General features: G+C 36.7%; 1 protein-coding gene across 1 annotated transcript in view; it reads right to left on the reverse strand.

The window, feature by feature from the left end:
* Positions 1-813: 813 nt before the first annotated feature.
* The window catches only part of PUDP (pseudouridine 5'-phosphatase), a 76,156-nt gene continuing 51,386 nt past the window's right edge, over positions 814-25,583 (reverse strand). The window contains exon 4 of the mRNA XM_053457392.1: positions 814-1,057. Coding sequence (XP_053313367.1) covers positions 881-1,057 — 177 coding nt within the window. The 3' untranslated portion in view covers positions 814-880. The remainder of the gene's footprint in view (positions 1,058-25,583) is intronic.

The raw sequence follows: 25,583 nt of genomic DNA on the forward strand, positions 1-25,583 counted from the left end.
TCTACCAGTATGTTCAATAAAGAATATGTTTGTCTAGTGTGACTTAGTTGAAGATCTGCTTTAATTACCAAGTTATCCATAAATCCAGGTAATTCCAAAGGGTTTACATATTTTTTCCTGCAACTGTATATAAATCTAACAAGGGTGGATTAGTTGCTTCTCTGGACTTGATGGTACAATAAATGGTCGCCATTGATCTTGCTTATATATTTTCTGCAGTCTGAAGGGAGTCTGCTACTTTGAACCATAGTCCTTTTATTTATCTGCGTACCACTCCAACATTTCAGACATTAGGGTGTGGCTAGAGGTGGGGGGTGGCTAACTCAGGAGAGAGAATGGTCAGGGATGAACCACCATTCCACCTTACCTAAAGAGACACTTTGCAAAATTCAACGACATAGCATCAAAGGCCTTGTAGGAGCTGTAATAGAGGTATCTGCTGCAACCAGAGATGTGGGGTGGCCAGGGGAAATCACTGGTCCATCATCCTCACTGACTACAAACGTGGGACAGGGAAACTGCTATATAGCAAAATGCCTAGAAAAAAAAATTCAGAGGCAGGTAGCTGGGAGCACACCACAAGTTTTTTTGTTTTTCTTTAGCTATCAGGGATTTTTCTAAGACCAGATAAAATGGATATTTGAACTGGATTTATGAGATGTAAAGTATTGACGAGAGGCATTACCTGTATAACATGATTATGAACATGTAGAACATGATTTACCTGCAGTTATTGTAACTGTATTTATAATTATCTACTTTCACATAGAAATTCTCTTTATTAATCATAAAAGTAATATTGCAATGGCTAGATTGTGTTCTGATTTTTTATTCAAAGAAATTTGACAACCGAGAGCTATGCATTAACATTGAGCATGTACTAGTCATAAGCTGGCAAACCAAATAATTCTGGTTTGAATTCCTCCATAGACTTTAGCACTTGTGTTGCCCTCTTTGTGAGAGCTGGGTTCAGGTTTTCATCAGGAATCATGACTACTTGCATACCTGCTGCCAGTGCAGCTTCTACACCATTGGGAGCATCTTCAAACACAAGGCACTGGGGACAAAAAAATAATAAAGATGAAGGAATATGCATTTACACATACATTTGTATTTTATCATAATGAATTATATTTCCTGTTCAGGAATAAAAAAAAACATTACCATACAGTGCTTTACATTGTGGCAACCAAAAATGATTATCTGGCTAAAATGGCATAATAATGGATTGAGGATTCAGAAAACCCTGAAAAATACATATGGTTGTCCTGGGTATAAACAGAAGTCAATAATGTTTGTGGAACCGCAACAGAATGGCTTATTTCCTCACCATCGCCTAAATGTTTCATCCTTACCAACACTGCCATTGTAGTTGAGATGTTCATGGTTAGTTCTAACACATATGTTAAAAATCCTGGATATTTGTATTGTTCCAGAGCTGCCAGTGACCAGAAACTGAATTCTAACTGTTGTCTGATTGGCAGACTACATAGGGAAGCCAAGAATTTATTTAAAGAATAATAATAAGAAGAATTTAAGAATATCAGATATAACACTTTTCAGCACCAAAATCACAATGGGACAATGACAAAGTCTCATATCTCTTACATACCTATTAGAACTTGTTTCGGCCTTCTGTTTATATAAAATCAATCTAAACAAATGCATGCTGACCCTACAACTGAACCCCATCCATTGATTTTTATCAATTTATTTGCTGTCTCCATATCGACCCATCAACTTAGAACCATAAATGTGAAACTCAAGTAGCGTTGTTCCTTAGGATAATATAATCTTTTGTGGCTATTACGACCTAGAAAGTAATCAGTGTTAAAAACAAACCAAATACAATAAAATCCAAAACAAATCAATATAACATTTGCGATGTGTGCGGCTTCATTTCACATGGGCACACCATCTTAATTTGCCAAATAACAGAATAATATGAAACTCTAATGAAAGACTTGATAGATTGAGAAAGCTGATGCTTTATGTACAAATCAATGCCCTGCATGCTTCTACTTTTGATGAATGGTTAACATGTTGAGTTACTGCAGGATTATTCTTGCATGGAAAGGTTAATACAATGATATCATGCAGGTATTTCTTGCAAGAAATGGTTTATAAAAGGAGTGCTCTGCATGGGCTTCTGAGAAAAGCTGCATTAACAAAGAAATCTGCAGGTGTGATTCAAAAACCAGGAAAGAGAAAATAAAGTTAAATAAAATATTACTTGAAAGTTAATTTTTTTCTTTAAGCTGAAGGCGTATTTAAAGAAATAAATGACTTTATATAGTTTGTAAAATGTTCCTACTGCCAGGGTTTGATGCATAGTGTTTTACCCTGTGTTACTAATATGATAAAATCATTACAAGACAGCCCACGCTGAGCTTTTCTAACAACATAATCAGAGAACAGTCTTACACTATATGGTCTATTCAGTAAAAAGGCGAGTTTGAGGGAAAACATGTAACATTTCAACTCCCTGATCCCATCATATATTATCATGGGAATCTCCTGCAATAATGCATAAGGTGGTTATGAAGGATAATTTAGCTATGCGTTATTCAGGGCCAGTTCAGTCCATCTTGCAGGATAAGCTCAAAGGGGTTTGTCTGTCATAATGCTGAAGCTCCCACATTTAGTGAATAGAATATGTCCCCATATAATTGTTATTTGACCTTACATAGGTGATGCTCGCACTATTGTGGGTCATAGCTTTGGCTAAAGGAGGAGGCTAATGAAGGAGCCCTTACTGGCAAAGCCATCACGAGTCTCCTGCAACGCCGCATGTGTGCTGGGACTTGATGTGATCCAAGAGCGGCAGCAAGGTTGTTGAAAAATACGGTCTGGAAAGGGCAGTCTGGAAAGAAATGATTACAATTTGTAATGAGACCCAGTGCCATCTTAGTCCCCAAATAGCTTGTTTGTGACATATTTGTCCCCAGCTTGCCTGTGCCATCTTTGCCCCCAAGCAGCTTGTATGGGGAGGGAAGGGATCCCAGACCATTTGTTCTGAATGGGGCCACAAGATTTTCAACGGCGGCCCTGGTAAGGGGGATGGGGGTAATTGCTATGTGGTTTGGAGTAAATTTAAAGTGTTTATAGCTATTCTTTATCTAGCCACTAGATTGTATAGAGTAAATGAATCATTATAGGTTCTCATGGAGCATGTTGTCTGCCAGGATCTATTGTGCTACCTGTTTGGGCATCTCCTTTCTAGGACAATGTTATAGTACTATTTTTGAAAGAAGATGTTCCATTTGTCCAAAACAAACTAACCGAACCACAGTTCAGAGCATGTAGTAGTCATGTGTCCTATTATACTGTGATCTTTACACCTGTATTTTGTAAAACTAGAAGATTAGAAGCTTCACTGAGAAGGTGGTAGAACAGCCAATTGGGAATGAGGGAATAAGACATGTATGGGATAGTCATAAGGATGTCCTGAATATAAGACAAAACCTAGGACCATGTACCAAGTAAGGTTTCAAGTTTTATTAGCAGGAACAAATTAACTTCTATGTTTCTAATAAAATCTGTTAAAATATGATTCATAATATTCAGAACTGTTTCTAGATTATCCAGATAAAAGGAGACACTAATGGTATTTGGGACATTTTCTTGTGTAAAACAAAATGGTGTTTCTTTATAGATGGATTTACATTTATCAAAGTAAACATTTTTTAGCACTTACACTTTTGGATATGGCAAAGAAAAAATGTTCCTTACTAAATCTGGACTGCATTAATCAATAAATGTACCACCATAATGGCATCTAGGAAATATCAATTTTGGAATACAGTTGTCTGCTTAGTTGAATATAATATCATTATAATATAGCAGAAGCATGAAGCACCTTATGCATTATAGAGTGTAAATGTCAATACTCATAAATCTTTCACAAGCAGCCAATTATTATGGCTTAAAAATACTGTTGGTAGCAACCCTTTATGTTAGGAGGGGACCTATAAATTGAACCTTTCAATATATTCCAAACACAAACTTTCCTGTTATCAAACTAGCTTTAGAGGATTCCTTTAAGATGAGCAGAAATGCTATTTACTGAGGCCTAACTATAACACAAAGAATACAGTAGATTATTCACACATTAAGGAAGCTGTACACATTTTCTGTAATACATTATAGTTATGTAATATGGTGACATTGCTGTATAACAGTTCCATAGGCCTATGACTATATTTTGTAGTGGTAGCCCCATAAAATAAAATTCATATACTAACTTCATAAGTTAGTATGTCCACACTCAGGAAGACTACACATTAGACAAACACAAAAAAAAAAAAAATCAACAGAATTAATGAGATTTATTCCACAACTATCTTTGAGTGATTTCACAATTCATTCGGATTGGTCTTCATCCTATCTTAATAATACCTCTGCTTGTGATGGAATTAAGGTCAATAATTCTTACACAGCAAAAATTCTGTTGAGTATTTTATTTAATAGATTAGACTAATCATAATTTCAGTTTAACAAGAGAAGCTTCTGGAAAATATATAAACTATGGTAGTGGCGTATTTTGGCCTAGGCCTTCTAGATGGCAGGTGTGGCAGTACCGCATGTAATGGTGACAATTGCCCTTCTGGGCACTCAGGATCCTTGCACTGCCACTGCTCATTGGGGTAGTTAAAAGGGAGATCATATTCCAGCACTTAGCGGTAAGGACAGCGGCATGGAGGAAAGGGTGGTGGCGCTAAATACATCCTTGAAACAGGGTTGCATGAAAAATGTTGCCATGCCTAATGCATTTTACATGAGTACCCAGTTAAAACAACTCATGTGGTCACCCTATCATGTTAGTTTTTATTTAATCTCTGGTAAACAAACACATAGCCTCAGGGCCGGCCCTGCTATGGAGCAAAGTGGGGCAATTGCCCCAGGCGGCACTTTTGAAGAGGCGTCACTTTGCCGCCCCAAGCGCCGTTTTTTTTTTGTTTTTAAAGCGGAGGAGAGAGAGGGGCGCCGAGTGGTTTTCGCTTATCACGTTTTCAGTAACCGCTCGGCACCCCTCTCTCTCCTCTGCAAGCCCTCTAGCTCGGTCTCGGCTTGTAATGCTGAGCACCGGAATATGATGTCATTTCCGGCGCTCAGCAGTGAAACAGTGCACTCCCCGGCAGAGCAGGGAGACTCTTGCCACAGGACTGCTGGAAGGTTAGTGAAGTACAAAGGGGGGGTAGATTGTGAGAAGTTAGGAAGGGAGAGGGGTAGGTTATGGGGAGGGAGAGATGGGTAGATTATATTGAAATGAATAAAGAGTGAGATTGAGTGAGAGAATACATGAATTAGTGTGTGGAAGCCAGGGCTGGCTTTTTGGTGTACAACCTGTGATCTGTGCCTGTAATTGATCTATACCTGCAAAGCTGGGTTTGTGTGTTTATTTGATCTATACCATCGGTGCTGAGTTTACATGTCATTTCCAGTTGATCTATACCTGCAATGCTATGTTTCCATACATTTTTTTTGTATAGCTGCAAATATTCCATGCTTTCAGTGCTGAGTTCACATGTGAATTTCAATTGATCTGTACATGCAAAGCTGGGTTTGTGTGTTAATGTGTTGATCTATCCCTACTATGCAATGTTTCCATACATTATTTATGTATGTAGTTATGTAGGTTTGTGTCTTATTCAGTTGATCTATACATGCATGTGCTGTTTTATGTGTTGTTTATTTGATCTATACCTATTTTGTGGTGTTGGAGCAGAGGGAGTGATTGCATGCTATGGAGCGTGAAGCGGGGCCCAAGGAAATGCTTGTGTAGGGTCCAATTTTTTCACTATAAAATGTATTGGCAACATGGTCTAATATTTATATATATATATATATATATATATTGGCAGCAGGGGCTTATATTAAAGAAACTGCACAGTTCGGTTGTTTTTTTGAAGTCATATTTCAATCATAGTCTTTACCTCAAAGACATATATATATTATGTAGTTAAAAATGCATGTCTAACATAGATATCTATATATATCTATATATATATATATATATATATATATATATATATATATATATATACATATATATATACATACATACACACACATCTGACACTGCGATAGATATTTCCCCGTGGGTGAGCTCTCACTCTTTGAAAAAAATATTTTATTATATTATTTTATTGAGTTGGGTTAATTTCAGGCTGAGCCTGGAGATAATAATGTTTTATTTTACCTTTCTTTTCACCCCGTGAGACTTTTTGCAGCACTTTTTTTCCGGGGTGAGGGGGGGGCAGCATTTCACACTTCGCCCCAGGCAGCACAATGTCTTGGGCCGGCCCTGCATAGCCTTATTACAAAAGAGCAGATTTCGAACAAGAAAGTTGAGTGATTTTAAATTGTGCTAAGAATACTGTATAATGGCTCGAATTAAGGGAAAAAATACTACCTAAAAGATATTTTTGTGTTTGTTTTTTTTTGCAAATTATACTCAATAGTTATTGGAAAATTTTGAATATTTCATTGTATAGTTGGGGTTGTGAATGGGGTAAATATATTTATGGTTAATTATAAAGCCTGTACTGTGTGCCATTCTGAGTAATACTGTAACATTATCTTGTCGAATTTCATTACCGGATGATGACAAAGATGATGTTTTGTTTACTTTGTATTTCCCATGGAACATTATGCAGTCTGAATTTATGTGTTTCTATTGTCATAAGGCTATGTAAATATTATTATACACCCAAGATGAAAGCTGTGATAGACAGCGACCATTCAGTGTCATTTGGTTATGCATAATGCAGAAATACAGATTTCACTGCTGTGAGTCTTTTGTTCTTCCACAAAATGAGGCTTGAAAAATACATTTTTGAGCAGGATCTTCTTCCCTTAGTACATACCCAACATTAAGTTTCAACATCAAACTATACATTAGCAATGTGGTGATAAATGGATAAAATGGATAAAATGGCATTAGACTTTTTTCCTTTTAAGAAAAACAGACCTTGCTTATATTAAGAGTAAGATTTACAGGGTGTCGTGGTATGTCGCACATCTAAGAAGGCCGCATAGTGCCTAAGCTCAATGCTCTAGACTTCTCCTTATATTCCTCCCCACACAACATGTACTATAGGATCGATTATATTTTGGTACGTGTCGGTGTGTGTTATACGGAGTGCTAAACAGTTAAATCACCCAATCTCTGGGTCTAACCATGCCCCTATTACTCTGTCAATTAGGAAAACACACCCCTATGCAGGGGGGGGGTTGTGGCATTTAAATTACACCCTCATAGCATATCAACTCATACATTCTACATTTCATTACACTTGACAGATTCATTGTATACAAATTCTACAGAGGGAATGTCACCAGAGATCATTTGGAGTGCCAACGAGGCCATATTATTATTATTATTTATTGTTTTATATAGCGCCATCAAATTCCTTAGCGCTGTACAATGGGTAGACAGGACATAACAAGTAGTATGTAACATAACAATTTGACTTACAGAGACAACAGGTGAGGAGGGCCCTGCTCAAACGAGCTTACAATCAGTTTGCCCTATTCGATTTAAAAGAGAAATTAAGTACGCCACATTTCCCTTTAAACCCAACTTCAACAGTTAGGATCTCAGAATAAAGTCTCTCTTGTAGATGTAAAACCACCACCTTTTGTCAACAAATACTTATACATAAGGTGCATCCCTTTATATGGAGTGATTCTTCATATCCACAATATACATCTACACTATGAAGCAATGTACCGAGCAGACACAGGCAGCATAATGAACGTACTCTGTGTCACACATGCAGTGGACCACTGTAATTTAAATTCTTATCATACATCAGTGCAGAGTTCACCAGCCATGCATGGTAATTTAAATAAAAGTTCATTTGTAGGCATACCTGGGAATTCACTGGGTTTTGCCTGGAGAGTCTGGATGAAGTGCTGCTTCTCTGAGTCACCACAGGGAAACTCCATGATGCAGGAGCTGCACACCTCACTCCAGACCCACTTTCCCAGCAACAATTTTTTTCTGCATGTGGGACCACCCAGTGAGATCAGCAGGACCACCAACAGACATCAGCGGGACCAACCACTGACATTAGCGGGACCACCAACCGACATCAGCAAGACCGTCCAACCATTTCTTGCAAGGGGAGGGGTCTGGATAGTCGGAGCCTAAAAGTTCCCTGGTATAGTTGTAGGTCACCAGGAAGACTCAATAGTGTAACCACCAATGGTTTATTCAGAACAGTAAAATGGTGCTATTACACTGTTCAATTTCCGTGCACCTAAAGTTGCTACCTCTTGCTAAAAATTATGATTATTAGGCCTCTTAACTGCTGTTTCCAAGCAGGGACAAATTGTCTATACGCTATTCCTTAGATGGACTGTGAATGTCAGCCATCTTAAGTTATTTCTCCTCCACACACACAAACAGATGGAGACACATCAGTCACTAGGGATCACTATCACTGCCACATGCAAGTGGCTTTTCTCTGTCCACAACAATATACTGGAGCTCAGCATAGGAGCCTCGTAGGTAAGTGGGGGTAGAAGGGGTAACACCATTTCATGCAATTATATTTTGCTGCATTTATACATTAGTGCAGTCACAATTATGTAGGGTGGGTTACCTTTCCTTATAATATAAAATATAACATCATAAGATTATTCTAAAATATATTGCATACTCACAGAGTTAAACACCAATAATGTATTAGAATGGGCTAAGAATACTATTAGCTTCTATGTGCTCCACATACACTGCCACCCAGTCTTTTTTTCTCAGCGAGCGGCCAGCATGCCAATAACCATTACTTGTGTGGCGTCATAAACAGCGTGGAGAAATAAGTAAGAAAGCAACCAAGTGTCAACTTTTAAGTAAGGATTGTTCTGCAGAGAGTCAACTGCAAGAAAATGGCCCTATACCAAGTTCGGACCAGAGATAAATGGTAAAGCCGTATCTCGAAGTGTGCATTACTGTTTATATACTAAAGTTGGGCTTAGACTGATTTACAGAAAAGCAAGATTTGATTAAAACACATGTTTCAGGTTCAAAGCAGAAGAAAACATAAAAAACATTTATACACAGAAAGAAGCAACGTATATATAAAAGGAACCATAGTGACAATCCTGTTGCATTCCGACAATATCTTTTGCAATCTTTTTTGGCAGCCCCTCCATTGTTTTAAGTACAATCCTCAACATTCACTCGCTCAGCTGTGAGTGAATTAACACAATCAGCCCCATGTTGCAATATTATGTTTTGCTCTTGCTGAACCACAATTGCTTGTTAAATGCTATTAACTAGAAAACAAATTGTTCTTTTCTTTAAAGACCACCAACCATGACAAAGCTCAGTCTAATCTGTAAATGACAATCCTAGCTCTTTGTCCATTAATCTGTCAGGGGCTTTTCAGATGTAACAAACGCAAACTTTCACAGTATTTTCATTTAAAGTTAATAAAGTCGCTCTCAATGACTTCCATGTAGGAATGCTCTTTCTGTCCGGTTGCCCTTAGTAACTTCCCTCACTTTAAACTATCAATTTCAGTGGTATTAAAGATACCACTTGTCAATTGTAATTCAAATATGGTTACTTTTAGATTATTGTAATTTTGTAGGAAGTGTAGAATTCTGCAGGTTTACTTTTTTTTAACATTGGAAGGGAGTAAAATGCTTAAATCAAGGCTTCGATACTTAATTCAACTTGGAACATGAAAAAAGCCCAAGTTAGACACGCTCTATATTCTTTATTAAAACTTGCACATAAAACAGTATTATTAACATATTTTTCATTATTTCTTACAAAAGACTGTACTTCACTCATCAGCCATCAAAGTTCTAATTGACTTCTGTGATGTCACTGCAGTTGTAGAATAGACAGAATTAACAAGGATAATCATAATTTGAAACATTCCAACAGGATGGTCTTTAAAGCAATGTGTTGCTTTAAATTTGGGCAAACTCTCATTATAAAGTATTCAAAAAACCAACGTTGGAGAGATCCTGGCAGTCTAGACGTACGCACAAGCAGGAGCAACTTATGACTAAGCATGTAAGTGCGAAACGCGTCAAGCTTCTGTTTTTGTTCTGTTGTGGTGTGTTTTGCTCCATGTGAATATAATTAAATCCTTACAAGCATTTGATTGACACTGCAGTGGTTTTTTCCTTCTTGTTATCAAGTATCTATAATCAAATTTTGATATAACTGTACCCAAAATGATGTATTTTGTTACCAATAGGTTAAGAAGCATTTGAGTTTTGACTTGAATGGAATGCATAGACCAGGAAAAACCAAAAATATGATTTTGCACAATTCTAGCAAACAATAGCCAGATATTTTTATAAGCTTCAATGAAATTTACCAATAACTGCCATAGCCATAAAAAAAAAAAGTATAAACATGGGCAGATATGTCAGAATGACATAATATAAAAACAACTCAAATCAAGAAATGACAAGAGGAGGAAAAAGAAATCTGTCATTTTTTTTATGCTTTTGCATTGAATGCACACATCGGTGTTAGATGCCACTGCTGTGACACGTTTCAAAGGGCAAAATTGTTTTTACTGTTGCCTTACGACAAAGTTGACACTGGCATTCAGGCAGACCTCTCAGGAGGCAGCCAAAGTCGGTTTTCTCTGTGGAGTTAGCGGATTTTCAAAAGGAAAGCCATGAATAGCTGATTTTGCTATTTTTACTGAAAAGAAGGTATTTCTGGCAAGCAGAGACCTTCTTCTATTAATTAAAAGTGATATGTAAGCCGTACCTATGCAACTCAGTTTTAATGGACTTGTTGAGTTATTAATGTTGTTGCTAGAGCAACCAATTTATTATATGAAATAGTTCCCCCCCCCCAATAACGGCAGCTGATACAATAAGCCCACTTCATGATATTCATCAGCAACATGCCGTCCTTAGACATGTGTGTGGTACATGGAATTTGATTATTTAAAAGGAACACTGGAACATAAAACTCAATAGAATAGGCAGCAAATCTCAAAATCGCCGGCGAATACAGGAATCACACTGAGGTCAAAAATGTGCAGCAATCATAGGTAAGTCACTCCACATCAAAACTACACAATTCCACGGTTAATATTTCAATACATGTAAATAGGCTGTATAATTGCTACATAATATGATGATAGCCGTGTAACATGTAAGACAGCACTAAGGACATGGTGAAAAGTAAACCAAAATATCAAGAGATGGCTGTGACATCCTAGTTCTGTTCCAGGTAGTGTCAAATATTATTAGCTAACTGTAGGTTAGTAAATGGAATGGGTTGTAAAAAGAGCACTATACATGTTCTTGCCCATCTCTGCCAGTAACCTGTCCAACCCACCTTCCACCATTTATACTCCCCATCACTTTCTACTATAATGTCATCCATAGCATTTTTCATCTTTCAGCATTCAGGCCCACAGTCGGGACCAAAAATGATGCACAGATATAGAATTATTAACAAACGCACTGCATATACAGCAAGTTAACCAGGCTATCATTCAACAGGGAATGCTCACTATACCAGGAGTTTACATGCTGACCTTTGAACTCACCGACGTCATTATGAATAATAAATGCCTAAGCCTCGTGAAAGTTCCCAACAAGAAGGGCTGATGTGGCCCTGCGTAATGCATAGTTAATGTGGTGAGATACTTGAAAGGCATCTTAATTTGACTATACATTATTCATAATACTTAACGCTAGCTTAGCACTTCTTGCAAAGGCAGTTCACGGAGGTTGGTTCTTCGTAATGCATAGGTGAGTCATGAGAACCGATATCCCCCCCCCAAGAACCACAATCCAGCGATGGGCATTTTTTTCTAATATCTACATGTTTAGAATAATATGCAGCACTGAGGATGCCACATTTGAATTTTGACGCCAGAAAAAGTATTCCTTGAGGTGCTTTATTCCACGAGTTGCTGTACTGCATTTCATATGTATTATCTGTCACACCTATACTGCTGTTTATTCCTGGCACTTAAATATTTCATGTTGCTCCTGTTTCAGCCACGTTATATTTGGCTTTTAGGGAAACACACATTTAAAAGCATAAGTGTAGCAGCCACTGGATATGCTTTTACATTTAAGTAAATGTCTTTCCATGTGTGCGTCAGAGAAACAGAATGTGTCAGCTTCAGTAAAACGCTCTCATATCCAAATGTGCTTTTTTTATTTTTACTATCAACACAAACTGATGAGAACTGGACACTTACTATGTTCAGAACGGAACACTTTTCCAGTTTATCAGCATCCTGAACACTAATGAACCTAGGATTTCATGAATTAACTTTTAGTACTTGATGTTTTTAGCTTTGTAGGGCAACACACTAAAAATAATACAAAAATATCTTTACTTATGTATAAAGTTGCATTTTCCGTTGTAATTGAACTACAGCCCCTATGATGCTCATCTATACAAAAATTGTAAGGTGAGTGAGTCATATGTTGTTACCGCATTCTACATCCACACCTGAACCATCATCATCATCATCATCATCAAGCAACATGAAGCAGACTGTTTATTATAATTATTATTGCATATATTGTAAAATAAGAACAAAACAAATCTAATAATGGCACAACTAAATTTGATATATGCCCTACAGTAATATATTTGTTAGAACCACTTTTCCTTTTACATTTCCATTTAAGCAACCACAAAACCAAGATGTCAAGACCCGAAAAGTTATTATACAAAACTATCCCGAGAAGTCAATTTTTAGACATTGGTGGTGTAAACAGATTAAGCAAGTGGAAAACTAGACACGGGGGGAAAGAGTTACAAATTGTTGCTTCCAAACGGAATTCAATCAAGTGAAAGAATGTGCTTCTGTGAATGACAGTTAGACAGAGACACTGTGACTCTATGCAGTAATGAGAAGGTCACATTTACATGGGAGGTTACTGTGATCATTCCGGATGGCTGGAGAATTCTTTTCATAGAAGGCTGTGTGTGGAGGACAACACTAAGAACTTTGTAAGGTTCCTTGAGTCGCAGGGCCTAAGAAATTCCCAGGCACTTCTTAGACAGTATTTGATTATATTAAATATAGTCATCGCAGCATCATCAACAGATGCCTGAAAGAGTTATAGAGAAGCATTGTTCTCTCCTTAAGGTCAGTAAGATGCTTCCTTAAAAAATGTTCATCACATGTACAGCTGATTGCTGAATTTGAAAAAAAACGCACTTTTTTTTTAAAATATAATTACTGGATTTTTTATTTGCATACTATTTAGTGTCTATAAAAGATCACTGGCTATCACCTCTGGAGCCATGCTACAATTTTAGTTATGAAAATGAGCCGATAAAAATAACATCATTTCCATGAATAGCCCTATTAAGCCAAAAATAGTAAGTATCCTAAAATGAAAAAAAAAAATTCAAATGCCACATTTTAAATTCAATCCTATTTCGCTCTGAAAAAGGGTTATTCTTATGGTCAACTCTTTTTCCTGTATCTGGTGCCCCCTGCAGGGAGTATTAGGAATGATGCACAAAGCCTGTCATTTTAATATGGGTTACAAGCTATTGTCATTAGGATTCATTTCAGTGTTAAATAGAATTGTGTGGCCAGACATGATACCAAAATATATATTAATAGTGAGATTAAGATTAAAATGTATATAATTTGTATAGATATGTAGCAACTATGGTTGGCAACACAGACATTCAAATTGTACACAAACTGCCACTGGGGACAATGCAAGCTATTATATCATCTCTTTGTATGTTCAGGTACCGTAGCTTAGCGAGCCTTGACCATACAAATCTTAAAATTGAACACGTATCAGTTTCACAAAAGGAAAAATAGTTTTAACTGCATTTCTGAGATTGCTGAAGTTAAATCACCTGTCACAAGCACAATTATAAAGCAATTATGGAATTCATTTCTCCTTCTTGCCTTCTTGCTTCTCTGTTAACAGGATGAAATACCATGAAAAATGCAGGTAACATCACTATAAAAAAAAGGGAAAAAAAAGAAAAAACACTGTTCCAAAATGATGGTTTTGTGCTGCAATAGAAATGGAGAGATAAAGGATTTCAACTGGAAAACAGCGTCTCATCTAGATATTCACTCACAATTTTCGACTGAACTGACAGCCTATCTGTCACCTTCCATTTATATCTTTTCGTTCCACACATTTATACTCTTATATAATACAGTGACAATCCTCATAAAATAGAACATAAATGGATGCATTAACTTTGCCACTTTTTAAAGGGGTATTCTTTTTTCCAAAGTCCTTTGATTACAGCTAAGTAAATTTATGTCAACATACTACATAATATTGGTTCTTTACAAAATAATACACCCACTTCTGTATGTTACGTACCTGCGACTTAAAGTGATTTCCCCAGTGGGAAAAAATGAATTCTGTAAGGAATAAGTATGCGTGGAGGTATGTCACTTATTGTTCCCTAACTGACTGTAACACGGCTCCCTTATTTGCCTCTTCACACAGTTTTAACCACAGCACAGGGTTGGAACTGCATAAACCAGAGAGTTCCACCAGCATACAGCGGTTTTGATCTTGGTATACTAAATGATTTGAAAACATGGATATGGTTGCAAGAGGCAAAAAGCACGAGGATGTGAAATATCCTTGTTATCAGGGGGTTAATTATTCAAATTCAATATATACAATAAATCCTAGCAATAAGGACCCTGGTATGTTTGGGCTTTATATGGAATTTACACTGATCAGCCACAACATTATGACCAGTGAATGGGAAAGTGAATAACACTGATAATCTTGTTATTATGGCACCTGTCAGTGGGGGGGGGATATATTAGGCAGCAATGGAAGAAGTTTGCCTGGTCTCATGTATCACATTGTCTTTCACATCACGTGGATGCGTGTGCGTCGCTTACCTGAAGAACACATGGCACCAGGATGCATCCGTGGAGCCCACACCTCACAGCTTACATGAATTAAAGGATCTACAGCTAACATCTTGATGCCAGATACCACAGCACACCTTCAGAGATGTAGTGGCTGTTTTGGCTGCAAAAGGGGGACCTGCACAATATTAGGCAGGTGGTCATAATGTTTTGGCTGATCTGTGTATTTTTACTACTTTTATTGAGATTACTGAGCATTTAAGAAGGTACATCTCCCAACTGCCCTTAGTTAAGCACTATACAGCTATATTGGCAATCTATCTTTTGACCTCCGGCAGAACCCAAAGGTATTCTTCTATGTGTGTGGCTGCAGTACATGTGGCCCAATATAGAGGTGCGGGGGAAGCGCTAAGAAAGTCCATCAGCCCATCAGGTGTTTTCCCAGTGTGCCCGATGGCTAGTCCAGGCCTTGTGTGAATACAAAGTACTTGCTGCTGGACTCTGAATAACATTGCTCTAATAATAAATAGGAATCACAACACCATTGCTGGGTTGAAGTCAGAAATTTGGGCACATTTTACAAGAAAAAAAAAAGGTTACATTTTGATAAAAACAGTCACAGGTATTCAATAAAACCGAAAATACCAGTTAACTTGTGGTTTCTTCCGTAAACCATCATCTAGTTGTCAAGGAAAAGGAAAACAGTGGTTATGGAACATCAATCCAACAATGTGGAATATCCATACAATGCAGGAAATATCCCAATAAAAGACTTAAATAACATAGACACCATATCTAATGACGATTGGAGAACACTGGTTGCCCAACATTTCTCAATGCTTGGACACACTTCACTTTATTTTAAAGGGCAACATCATTAACACAGAACTGAAATATACCAATAACTTTCACTCCAAATCAAGATTGTGGTTTTATGACGCAATATGAGCTCTTAATCTGTACGCATTTATCTTGGCTCCACATCAGTCTCATGTAACCACCCTTATGGGTCCTACAGATTATCACATCTTAATCTTCTAAACGACCATCTCTTTCTGTTGATGTTGTGTTTAAAACTCCCTGCTACTTAGTTGGCCATCCAATCTGAAGAAGACAATTCTGAAGCCCCAAAGGCTTATGTGTGTCTTCATATTTTCCTTTGCTGATCCAATAAAAGGATTATGAAAATCAAATAAATAATACATTTTAGAATGGTAGTAGTAGTTTACAGGGACCAAAGTAAATGTAAATAAAATGTGTGAGAGGCCGCATACAAAGATTTTTTTTAAAAACTATATAAAATTATTAATAAAAAAAGGAAAATGCACTTTAAAAGCTAATGGAGATAGATTACATTTCACTGTAATGGAAACCCAATGTTATTTTTCTAAGAAATGGAAATGCTGCCCAGGATTTTAATATTTTTGGCCTGATCACAGGAGACCCTGGCATGAACAGATAATGTGTGAATCTGCTGAGCATGTAACACATTTGCTTTCGTTGCCATGGTTTTTTGGCCATCCACAGTAGTATTATTTGTAGGTATGTGCAGCTGTTTTAACCTATACGGCATTAATTACCGCAACTGATTATTGGATGTCCCTTTTTAATATTTAATCTCACCTCTTTCAAAAAGATTGATTGCTAATACATGGTTCTCCACGTAAAAAAAATACCATAACAGAAAAGTATTTTTGATTTTTTTTTCTTTATGTTTACGTATTTTTGTAATTTATTAATTTATTATAAAGAAAATTACTTCATAGATGTATAACGTGTTAAAAAAATCCAAAAATATAACCCACATAAGCAATTTTTTTTCATGAATTATGTTTTTCTGATTTAAATTGTTCTGATGGATTGCCAGGATCGTGTGCCCACAATATGATAGGTTGGCTGAATGACTAATGTTGTGTCCTGAACATCCTGCTCTTCAAACTTGGACAGTAGCTGTAGTCATGACTACACTGCTGAGATTTGGACTGGTGTCAGACAACCTGGCAAGTGCTGGTACAGTAACAAATATTCCGTTGAAATAAGCCTTCTTTCAAAACCAGATTTAACCTCTTGAGTGCCAGGGAGTTAATAATGCATCAAAGTAAGCATTTATGTTTCATGACTCGTTTTTCATGATGCGATTCTCTTCACAATACAATCTCTCCATAAAATATAATGAACCTCATGTCACCTCCGAAACCACAGTGATGCTTCGTATCTTGAATACCATAACCCCTACTTCGACTTAAGCAGAGCTTCCTACTCCTGATACTGAAATGAAGAGAAATATACTGATGATCATTGCATATGATGATATCATGCACCAAATTTCCTCCCTTTAACTCCATTTCCACCCCACATATCTGCACAAACAGGCAGATATTGTTTTAAATATATGTCCTTAATGTGCACTCAGGGGAAGAGACATGGTGTCTGTGCATCTGTCTTGGCAACTTATAGCAATATTACAGAATTAACATAGTAAACAAGTGGTGATAATACAGAGCGATATTAAAGATGCCATATCTTTAGAAACATATTTATGATACAGTAATGGGCACAAGAACCAGAGGGTATCTCTTACATAAAACCAGTAAGAATCCTATTAATACAAAGTTTGTACAGTATGACCCATGGCACTATACAAATTGTCTTGTACAATTATCTCTCTCTCTCTTATATATCAATCTATCTATATATGTATCTTTCAATTACCGTAGATTTTTTTGTTTTGTTTTGTCATAAACTGAAGAAAAACTGTGTTGCAAGATGACTAATTCAACCATTCAGTATTCAGACTATTGTTTCTCTCAAGCTTCTGCAAAAGAAATCATGATTGGAAAATTAGCATGAAGTAACCTTACAAAACCACCGTGATGTTGTCAAGGATATGTCCACCCTCACAGCGGAGAGCTCTAGTTATTGAGAACAGTAACAGGGATTGACAAAAGAATCAAAGTGAACAACATTCACAGAGCTGACAACAAGATAATCTATGTAAGCATAACTGTTGGGAACTGACACGTTTATGAAAAGTACTGTCACGGAGCTGGATAGTCTGACCGACTACCTCCGTTTACTTGTGCTCCCTTAACTTGGGACAACACACTCTTTCCCCGGTTTCCCAGCCACTAGCCGAAACTCAGTGTAGGGTATAACCAAAACGAACATCGATTTATTTTTCACACACATGGCTGGATATAGCCAGCAAAGCACACGTTAACAAAAACGTCTGCCAGGGATAATCCCCTCAGCAAGTGATGAGATGATATCCTGCTGGGGGTAGCCACAAAAGTCTTTACAAAGTCAAGGCCCACAGTCAATAGAGAGGAGGATGGCTCTCAGGCCTCTCTAGTGGCCCCAGTAATGGAGGGTTCCATCACAAGTACCTTATCTGGATGATCTAGACCATGATCATAAATCAGAAAGATAATATATACAATGATGTTGAGGAATATCATAGTTTCACACTTTCAGTTTACTTGACTCCCCCCCCCAAAAAAAAAAAAGAATTCTACCCTGAATACCACTGGAACAAAACAGCATGCAAATTAAAGTACTTGATTTCAAATAATCCACCTGTGGTATATAATCATTTAATTATGCTTTGGCAAATAGAGATGGTGCTACCTTGGTGGACTCAAGCAAATATCAGAAACAATATACTATTCCTAATATAAGGTCAACAGCTTTTTTTAATTTTAACTTTTTAAAGGAAGACCATTACTGTTTAATTATTGATAAATAATCATGACTTATATATTGTCAGTGAACCACTGATGAAGCTTTTTACTACCTGGTTTAACATTAAAGAAATATCAATCTAGAAGACTCTAGACGATGGCACATGTTTTACTGCTTGTTGATCAGAATATCTTCTATGTCGGCACTAGCAGGTAATTTCTGTCACCAGTAAAATATTGGCAATGTTATAGTAAGCTGCCTTTATATTATTACATTACATTAATTGTGCTTCTTAAACCTATGAACAACATGTAAACTAATCATAAATGTGGACTAACAGTGGTACTGCCCAGATGTGTTTCAGCAAGTTTATCCATAAAACTTGAAGGGTCTTTTGGACTTTTTTTGAAAAATGTAAACTAAATCTTTATACTGTGTACAGGTAAATGGAAATCATATCTTTTGGGGTTCCTGCTGAAGGGAATTCTTAACTGGAAATGAAAAGTACTATATTGATCTCCATCAGCAATTACATTGCACAGCATTTTCACATGTGTAGGTTGGAAATGACAGGAACTAAAACTGGTCTCTTAACATTTGTCCTGGCAACCTTTTGTGGTGTTTGATCAAAAGTTACATGAAATAGCATACAACCAACAACAATGGCAGTTTCCAAGTTTGCAGATAAAGGGAGTTTATTGGAACAAAGCGAGATAACATCAGGTTTTGGACATCACTAGTCTGCATTACTGTATACAGCATTGTATTTTATGCTGAAGGAGAAAAAAATGTGGTCTCTGGTACTTTCCCTTTAAAGCATACCAGTCTGTTGTGTTATAAGATTACATGTTTCAGCCCAGCGACAAAACGTTGCTCCCTCCACCCCAAGTTATATTGAGGAGCCTCTCTCTTGTTGTATCGGTCCTGTTAGGGAGTATCTGAATATGTCATTCCACCACTTCAAAATTAGAATTAATTATGGGCAGTTATATTATAAAACCAATTTTATCAGTGATATGATTACAAACAGCTTGAATATGCTTGGTAAGAAATAATTACAAAATTCATTAGCAGCAGATGCCGTTAGCGGAAACATAAAAGGATCCATGTGTGCACCAATAATTCTTTGGTGACCCCTCTTCAGGGGCTTCAGCAGTCTACACTACACCCTGCTTATATCCATGGAAATATTATCTCCCTCTGGAATATCTTAAAGTGGAAACACTTTGCTACAATGGTTAGTGTTCTCAGTGAGCCAATGTCCCAGCTTGACTAGGTAATTAAAATCCAGCAGAGAATGTATACCTAACAAAATGGTCGCTGGAACAATGCTTGAACACAAGGATTATAAATGCAACCATATTAAAGCATATAATCCACTTTATAGCAGATTTTATTCTCATCAATACAATTTTAACTATGTCTGTCATCTGAACATCAACATGAAAACAAGATTTTTTTTTTAGATATCTTTTGGGTTTTCACTAAAAAAAAACCCAGAACTTCTCGCAGCAACAGCAATCTTATCATGTGTACATATGTGATGCATTTCATTAGGCTTGAGTCAATGCAAAGATACATTTATCAAATGTAATTAAACAGCAATAGTGACAGACTATAATGAACAAAATGAGATACAACAGAGTGATGCATTTTATCTCTGTTAATAAATGTGAGCAAATATATCTGTTTTTAATGTATTTTGTTCCATTGAAACAAATGCAAGAGTTGCTACTCTGTTATTCATAATAGATTTATCTCCAGTAATTAATCCAGCCAGTTGTACTATTTGATATTGAATCCACGCATATTAGGACATAAAGGACCTTTTAACATGTTTACTAGTCAAATTAGGAGAATTATACTAGAAAAATATTCATAATTACGCTGCTTAATAATAGCATAAAATAATTAATCCTTAAACTATCAGTTTCCTCGCAGAAGCCTTATTATGGTATCAAATTCACATGGCCTTCATGGAGAACAATACAGTTACGGAATACATGATCCAGTGTTCTGTTCGATATCCTGTTAAAAGTCAATGTGCATTATGTCCTTGCAACTCAGTTCAGGGCCATGGACAACATTAAAAAACAATTTTCAACATATTTGGTCTGTATAATACAGATCAGAGAAATAACCTGAAAGCTAATGTCATGCTTGTGTTATTCTTCAGCTCCTAGAACAAGAGCATTAATTATCCGATGATGTCCTGTCTGTAGGAAATCATTAAAGCATATGGTATTCAGCAATGATTCTGCAAAAATATTCTAAAGACTACTATAGGTTTTTAAAGCTGCGGAACATTGCCCTTTTCACCAATTAAAATGAAAGTGATTATTTGCTGATAATAGTATTTAAATATTATATTATTTTCCATGTACCTTAGCTGCCTGGTGCCACTAGCATCAGGATAGGTTACAGGATAAAATGACCACATTTTCAATAGTTATGATATACAGTAGACAACAAGTGATACAGATAAATCAATCCACTATGGATGACAAGCTTCCTGTTTTTAAGGCTCCCGGGAGTTGACCAACAAGTTCTCTAATCTAGGGGACAGGCCTCATCGACCGGCACAACTGTTCATATTATCACAGTTATGCTTTATCCTGTCCAACATCATCAGAACTGTCAGGGCCCAGGTAATCAGGTTTGGTAGGAGCTTCATTGCAGGGGATACCTGGGGTTCTGTCTGCACAAGGTGATGCATGGTAACCGAAGGATAAAACAGACAGGCACAAAGGAATACACCACAGGCAGAAATCCAGGTAATGCTATGTATTGTATATTATGGCAGGACAAGCAAATACAGGTTAAACTGTCTCTTAGCAAGAAAACGTATGGCAGGAAGCCCACTGGAGGGGCACACGGCAGGAAGTCCACTGGACAGAGCACAAGGCAGGAAGCCCCCTGGACAGGGCACAAGGCAGGAAGCCCCCTGGACAGGGCACAAGGCAGGAAGCCCACTGGGCAGGGCAGGAAGCCCACTGGGCAGGGCACAGGGCAGGAAGCCCACTTGGCAGGGCTGAAGGTAGGAAGCCCACTTGGCAGGGCTGAAGGTAGGAACAATACAGGATCAGGTACACAGGAAACCTGGAACAAGTCAGTATCAGGTACAGGGCCAGAGCAAAACGGTCCTATAACTTCAATGCAAAGGCACCTAACAAACAAAGGAGTGTCCAGATATATGCCTGGTCATTAGGTCAGGTGTGAATCACATCGGCTTCAGGTGAGGGAGGCAGGGTAATAAAGCCTATTGGTTAGGTCAGGTGTGGTAATGGCATAGATATAGGGATAACCAAACACAGCTGAACTTAAATACACAGAACATGGAGTAAATACATAGCAAACAAAGGGTTAAACATGAACTATCAAGCGGTCAGGATAGAATCCTGACAAGAACATTAGGGATGGTAACTCTAATTTTAGACCCGGAGTGTAGCTTTAGGTACAGATTGGGCTGGACCGTTGCGGCAGTAGGTGGTTCATCAACTGCCTAAAGACTATTTAGGTTTTTTAAAACATTTGAAAATCTGATGCCTTCTGCCCAAGGTAACAATTTTGTAATTTGTATTTGGTGATGTGCTTTGGCCCAACAAGTTCAAATCTGGATCTTAAATGGTCAAAAATATACTACACTTTAACTAGAGCTCTACCTTTTTGGAGTAGGAGTGGCTAAAAGTAAGTATGACCTAGTACTTCCACCAAGCTGCATCAAGAACCTGTTCCTCAAAGTCCCTCACACGGTTTAATATTAATGATTGAGGTGGTCTCTTAATTTTGCCTTGGGGTTATCTTAAACTGGATAGTTTGGGTAATGTTAATATATGTAGTATGGAATCCATAATTTATGACAGAGCTAAAATCTAAGATTGTGTCTTTCAAAAAAAAAATCTCATGATTTAAAAATAAATGCAGCGTTATGTTGTGAAGAAATGGGAAGCCTAAAATATGTTTCATTGCTAGGTAATCTGTTTTTATTAACTTGTTTGATTTGTTTAAGACTACATAGTAATGATGCTCAGACAGATGGTGCAGTAATATAATTCTCCTAATCTAAAGGTTAAAATGACAGTTTTGCCGAAATAAAGACAAAATATGCTACTTAACAGTCATTATGGCCTTCATGACAAGGATATAACGGTTTTCATTACCTGCTTGGTATAATTCCACAGGCGGTGCACTGTTAAATAATGCTGTACATTGTAGAGGTTTCAGTATGGATTTTGCAACATACTCACAGTTCCCCTGTGAAATATGCTTTGGTTCTCAAAAAGGAATGGAAAATTAAAAAAAAAAGAATGGATCTACTGCTTTACTAGATAAAAAAGCCAAGGTTAACCAAATGTCAAGTACACCTAAAATGATTATGGTTGCAACAAATCTAAGATGCCAAGGATTTTTTGTTGGTATCTTATATAATATATTCCGTTTATTTAATTGCTAGTTCCCTACACTATAGAATATGAAGATCACTTAATATCTCAGACAAGTCAGTGGACGGTCAGTAGAGTATTGCGGCCTAGGCCGACTAGTCCTAGGTCTAGATCAGTGGGTCCAAGGGAGGGGTGGGCACGAGAACGAGAGAACTCGGATCTTCCCAGCTGACTCATTTACATTATGGAGGGCTGTATCTAGCCAGCATAGCCTGTATGGAACACTGTACCCAACACAACACATCCTTAAAAAGTGAAGTGCTATGATATGATGTCATTATACTGGAGTTCATTAGTAAGCCCTGGAGGGGGTGGCTGGGGATACTGCTCTTAGTCAGGCCTAAGGGAGCACCAAAGATAAATACATCACTATAGCTGAATAATAAATAATGAATTATTGACAGTCTCTGTAAGTCATATATAAAAAATATCTCCACTCCAATCCCATTTAACAGGTGTCTTAAGATGTTTCTAAGAATTTTACTACTATAATTCTCCAGCAATTTACCCCTGATTTAATGGATGTAGCTCCCTGAGATACACTAGGGTCTTTTTTTTTTTTTACAATACATTTACAATAAATAATTTTGAACCTTAAGCATCGTCTCTATACCGCTTAACAGTATCGGTGTACCCTGTGTTTAAGACATTTTAATATAACCAGTTTGAACAACAAAGGGTGGCTTGGTATATAATATTCCTGGAAACATTACTAAAAATTACAAAAGCATTTATATTCTAGGTTAAGAGTATGTGGAAAAAAATCAGCAAGATATGCGATTCCATACATTAATTCCATATTCTGACACCAGCATTCTCTGTAGTATTGCTGGATTTATAATGAGGCACACTTACCATATTATTAAGCATAATCTACCCCGTGTTCAAATTATGTTTAATGAGTACATAAGAGAGTACCAGGATATATTCTAAGCAGCATGCTAGTAGATTGCATTCTGAATCTGTAATAAAACAACTGTTAACTTGTTGTAAATTAGTATATAAAACATACATCAGACGTTATCTAGCTATGTAAAATGCCTAACTCTGCGTCAAAAATGATTCTTTAATCATGTAAAACATAGTTTTGCAGGGATGTTTAATTGTAACGTGCCACAAAAGCAGACACTGATAGGTTGTTACCATAATTAGTGTTTTGTTTCACATGATTGAACCTCATAGGCCTCATAACATATCACCAGATGAGTACTCCATCATGTAAAGAGGTTATCAAAGAAATCTGTGCTCCCTGTCATGTAAAAACTACACTAATAAAAGTTTATTGAGTTACTGGAGTAAATGATTCCTGACATTCTTCTGACGCTCTCCTCTATGTATTACATCACAGCGGTCTAACCTCATGCAACCACTTTCTCGAGTACCCTTTAAACTAGTAGACCTTTAAGCAGATGTCCTTTTGTGATGTCAGAAATTGTCAGACAGCCAGAAGAACAAATTAAGAAGCCCTACACAAAGTACATTATTTTATAACTGAAATAAATTTAGCATCTATAAAAGAATAGTAAGTAACAATTTAAGTATTTGAGAAAAATGTGTAGGTGGAACAACACCTTTAGATGGGAATAATAAAATGAGTTATACACTTTGTTTAGCATGCAGGAACGTTCGGTTAATGGCTCCTTCTAATGGAGCAGCACCACTGAGTGTATAGTACAATTGAACAACTTGAAAGTGAAATGGTTAGCACAAAACATTAATATTATCATGATTGGCAACATTACAAATGTCCATGATTTAGGAATATGGTAAAAAAAAAAAAAAGACTGTGGGGGCAGTACTTTATAAAGACTTTATTAAATATTGACAGCTATTTGTGTAACTGAGTAAGGCACTTAGAATTAGATAATAGAACACTATTATATTATTTTAAACCAAGTATATTATTAGTGAATGGAGGCATGTAGGGGAGATGGGTAACAAATTATATTATGAAAAATGATTATAGAAGCAATTTATTTAATATATATATTATACTACAGTAAAATCTAACCCTCGCCCTAGTCAAATTGTTGCTTCCAATAAATGACAAGATAAGTAGGTATTTAAACAGCTTTTATGGTTTACTAGAAAATGTAACCAACTCAACAATGAACTAGATCATTATAAATTTTTTAAGATAAAGTAGATCAGATATATTTATTAAACATTATAATTTGTGGTTCAATACAGAAAATAAGTGCGGCACGTTTTATTCTTCGGATTCCTTTATTTCCGCTTTTTTGCTACATTCAAGTCTTTTTTAATTGCCAGCTAATTGGTTCTTTTATAAGTATGGCTGTTTACATGGCTGTTTTGCCAAAGATCCCAGCTTCCATAACGCAAAATATTCCATTATTTTTAAGCCACTAAGAAAGTTGCATTAGTTGACAAACAAAGAAAAACCATGAGCTATAGATTGTTCAAGTTCAACACTCGTATCCTATGTACATTTTTTTAGCAATATAAAAATCTAATTACATCATATCCAATAAGTCAACAAAAGACGTATGGATCGTGTAACCTGGATAAAAAAATGAACAACCTTTAAATGCCTTATAATGACATTTCTAAACATTACATACTAACCATTGGTCTTTCTATAGATAAATTATCATAAGCGCAA

Source organism: Spea bombifrons, chromosome 2, assembly GCF_027358695.1.
Source record: "Spea bombifrons isolate aSpeBom1 chromosome 2, aSpeBom1.2.pri, whole genome shotgun sequence".
In the NCBI taxonomy this organism is placed as follows: domain Eukaryota; kingdom Metazoa; phylum Chordata; class Amphibia; order Anura; family Pelobatidae; genus Spea; species Spea bombifrons.